The sequence below is a fragment of the Propithecus coquereli genome, unplaced genomic scaffold, assembly GCF_000956105.1.
Source record: "Propithecus coquereli isolate 6110/MARCELLA unplaced genomic scaffold, Pcoq_1.0 Scaffold16, whole genome shotgun sequence".
NCBI classification, from domain to species: domain Eukaryota; kingdom Metazoa; phylum Chordata; class Mammalia; order Primates; family Indriidae; genus Propithecus; species Propithecus coquereli.
Window position 1 is genome coordinate 8,116,791 of NW_012140524.1, and position 2,795 is coordinate 8,119,585.

A 2,795-nucleotide genomic window follows, 5' to 3' on the forward strand; every position below is an offset into this window, starting at 1 on the left:
AATGGCCAGCAAACATATAAAAAAATGCTCAACATCTCTAATCATTAGAGAAATGTAAATCAAAACCACAATGAGGTATCACCTAACCCCAGTGAGATTGGCCACTATCAAAAAAACACAAAACAACAAATGTTGGCGAGGATGTGGAGAGACAGGAACACTTTTACACTGCTGGTGGGACTGCAAATTGGTGTATAAGACTTTTTAAAATAATAATTATTCAGCATTCTCAGATTAATGGAGAAATTTAGAAAACCAAAAAAATATTTTCCATTAAAAACTAAGTCTAAGAAGACAAAGTTCCTTGGTGGGGCCATTGATACCATGTCATGTAATTTTTAGACAATTGAAATTAAGGTTTCAATAAAATGTAACAAATACAATAGCATAGATATAACACTGAATTGTTGTCATGAACATTTAAATATCCCCTAAGTTTTTGAATCCTCTCCCAATCCCATGACCCTTCCCAGCCATAGCATTTTCTTCTCTTGCCCTCTACAGCCACACCTCTGGGAGGAGTTGTCCACAGCTGCTATTTCCAGTTCATCTTCCATGTGTGATCAATTAACTACTTCACCCCTTCATCCGACACTCCAAGGAAAGTGCTCTCACCAGTTATTGGTGAACTCCCTATTGCCAAATCCAACTGATAATTTTCACTCTTTATCATACTTGACCTCACTGTAGCATCTAAAACCATCTATGAATCCCTTCCTCCTCCCTATTCTCATGTTATTCTATTCTTCCTGTAGGTTAAGCCATAAACCTGGGTCTCTACCTTTCCCGCACCCCTGATATGTCACAATCTACTGTGAATTTTACCTCTTAAATACAACTCAGATGAGTCTCCTTTTCTCCACTGTCACTAAATTCGCACTGCCTTCATCGTGTCTGAGTTATCACCATGGTATCCTAACCAGTCCCACCACCTCCATGACTGCATTTTTCTAATCCATTTTTTTCCCATTCTATCATCCAGGATGGAGAATCCATTATTTTTTTAAGTGTCTTTATGTCTACATTTTTTTGAGATGAGAAGGAACTTTTTCTCAGAAGATCCTCTTATGAGAGACTAAAGGATTTTCCTCTGTTCACGTTTCACAAGGGGCAACCATTTTAAGCACGTGTGCCAGCCCAGCCCGCACTACCCTCTCCCAGCACCGTCAGCACTCTGCATCCTCAAGTCTCACATCTGCAGATTCAATCAACCCAGAATCAACAATGTAATCAGGCTTATGATGGTTGTGTCTGTACTGAACACGTACAGACTTTTCTTGTCATTGTTCCTAAACGATACAGTATAATAACTATTTACATATCATTTACATTGTATTAGGTATTATAAGTAATCTAGAAATGATTTAAGTATATAAGAGGGTATGCATAGGTTTATGCAAATATTACACCATTTTATAGAAGGGACTTGAGCATCTGTTGATTTAGGTATCTGCAGGAGTCCTGGAACCAATCCCCTACGGAAACCAAGGGTTGATTCTACTTCATAGTATATAGTCAAAGGATCATCCCAAATCACATGTCCAGTCATTCTGCTCCCTTCAGACTCAAATGCTGTAAAAACCTTATTGCCCCAAATGTAGCCATGCCATAACCACCTCTTAACTTGCGTTAGCTTGCATGGGTCTCTGTTTCTTGCAACCAGATGGGCCTAACTAGAACAATGCTTATACACTGAGGGGAAAGCAACAGTAATACACTCACCCAAAACTCCACATCTATGATGGAGAGACTAATACATAAGACCCTTGAAGAATTGTGGAATTGGATCCATAGTCTATAAGTTACTCTTCAATAATTATTAATTCATACAATAATGAATTTTAATAATGAATGAAAATAATGAGTCCTCTTTAGGGAAATAAATGTAACTCCTTTCTATGAACATTTACAGATATCCTTACAATGTTTTTCAAGCTTTGCCATGCAACTACAGAACATTCAATATTACTTACATGGTACCTCCTCCATGACTTTTCTGGCCTTCCATCCCAAGCATTTTTCCTTTCAAATCACTAATCACACTCTAATTATTGAGTAATTATCTTTTTCTTCATCTGATTGGAATATATTACTAGGATAGATATAACTGTTTTATTCAATTTTATTTATTCAACTTTATTTGATGCATTCATTTATTTAAGCAGCCCTCTATTAAGAGATATGTAGCTTGATTCCAATAGACCTTTGATGAAAAAATAAATGAGTGAGTGAAAGATTAATCAATGAAAAATCAAGGTGAAGCCAGGAGGTCCTACCTCTGACTCTGTTGTGTGATCTTGGACAAGTCACAAAAACACTTTGGCCTCTACTTCCTTGTCTATAAAATATTGATGTAATTAAATTCTATCAACCTCATAACAGTTTGAAACGATAAAATAATATTAATACTTTTAAGAGTACTTTGAAAACTTAAAGGGACAGTTCTACCATTGTAATATATTATTACTTTTAGTGTTAACATGTATGTATTTCCTTACCATAGTTAGTACGGTTTTATCCTTATTCATAGAGTCCTGGCTTGCAATATTCTCATGAGCTGGACTTGTGCCTATGAGAAAAAGGAAACATACAAAACAGTTGGGGGAGCAGTAACGAGAGGAAGAAATAGTGAGGGTGGCAATATAATCAGACCAGTAAGTGGCAGAGGCACTAGCATGTGAGACAAATTACATATTACAAAAAACATACACATGCCCATTGACTGAGAATTGGGATGGAGCAGGTAAGGTCCACAAGAAATCTAAGCCAAGCCATAGAAGATTTCTTAAAAGAAA

General features: G+C 36.6%; 1 protein-coding gene across 1 annotated transcript in view; it reads right to left on the reverse strand.

Annotated features, from left to right (window-relative positions):
• LOC105807547 (lymphoid-restricted membrane protein-like) overlaps window positions 1-2,795 on the reverse strand; it is a 99,246-nt gene that overhangs the window by 26,660 nt on the left and 69,791 nt on the right. The window contains exon 24 of the mRNA XM_012640969.1: window positions 2,499-2,569. Coding sequence (XP_012496423.1) covers window positions 2,499-2,569 — 71 coding nt within the window. The remainder of the gene's footprint in view (window positions 1-2,498; window positions 2,570-2,795) is intronic.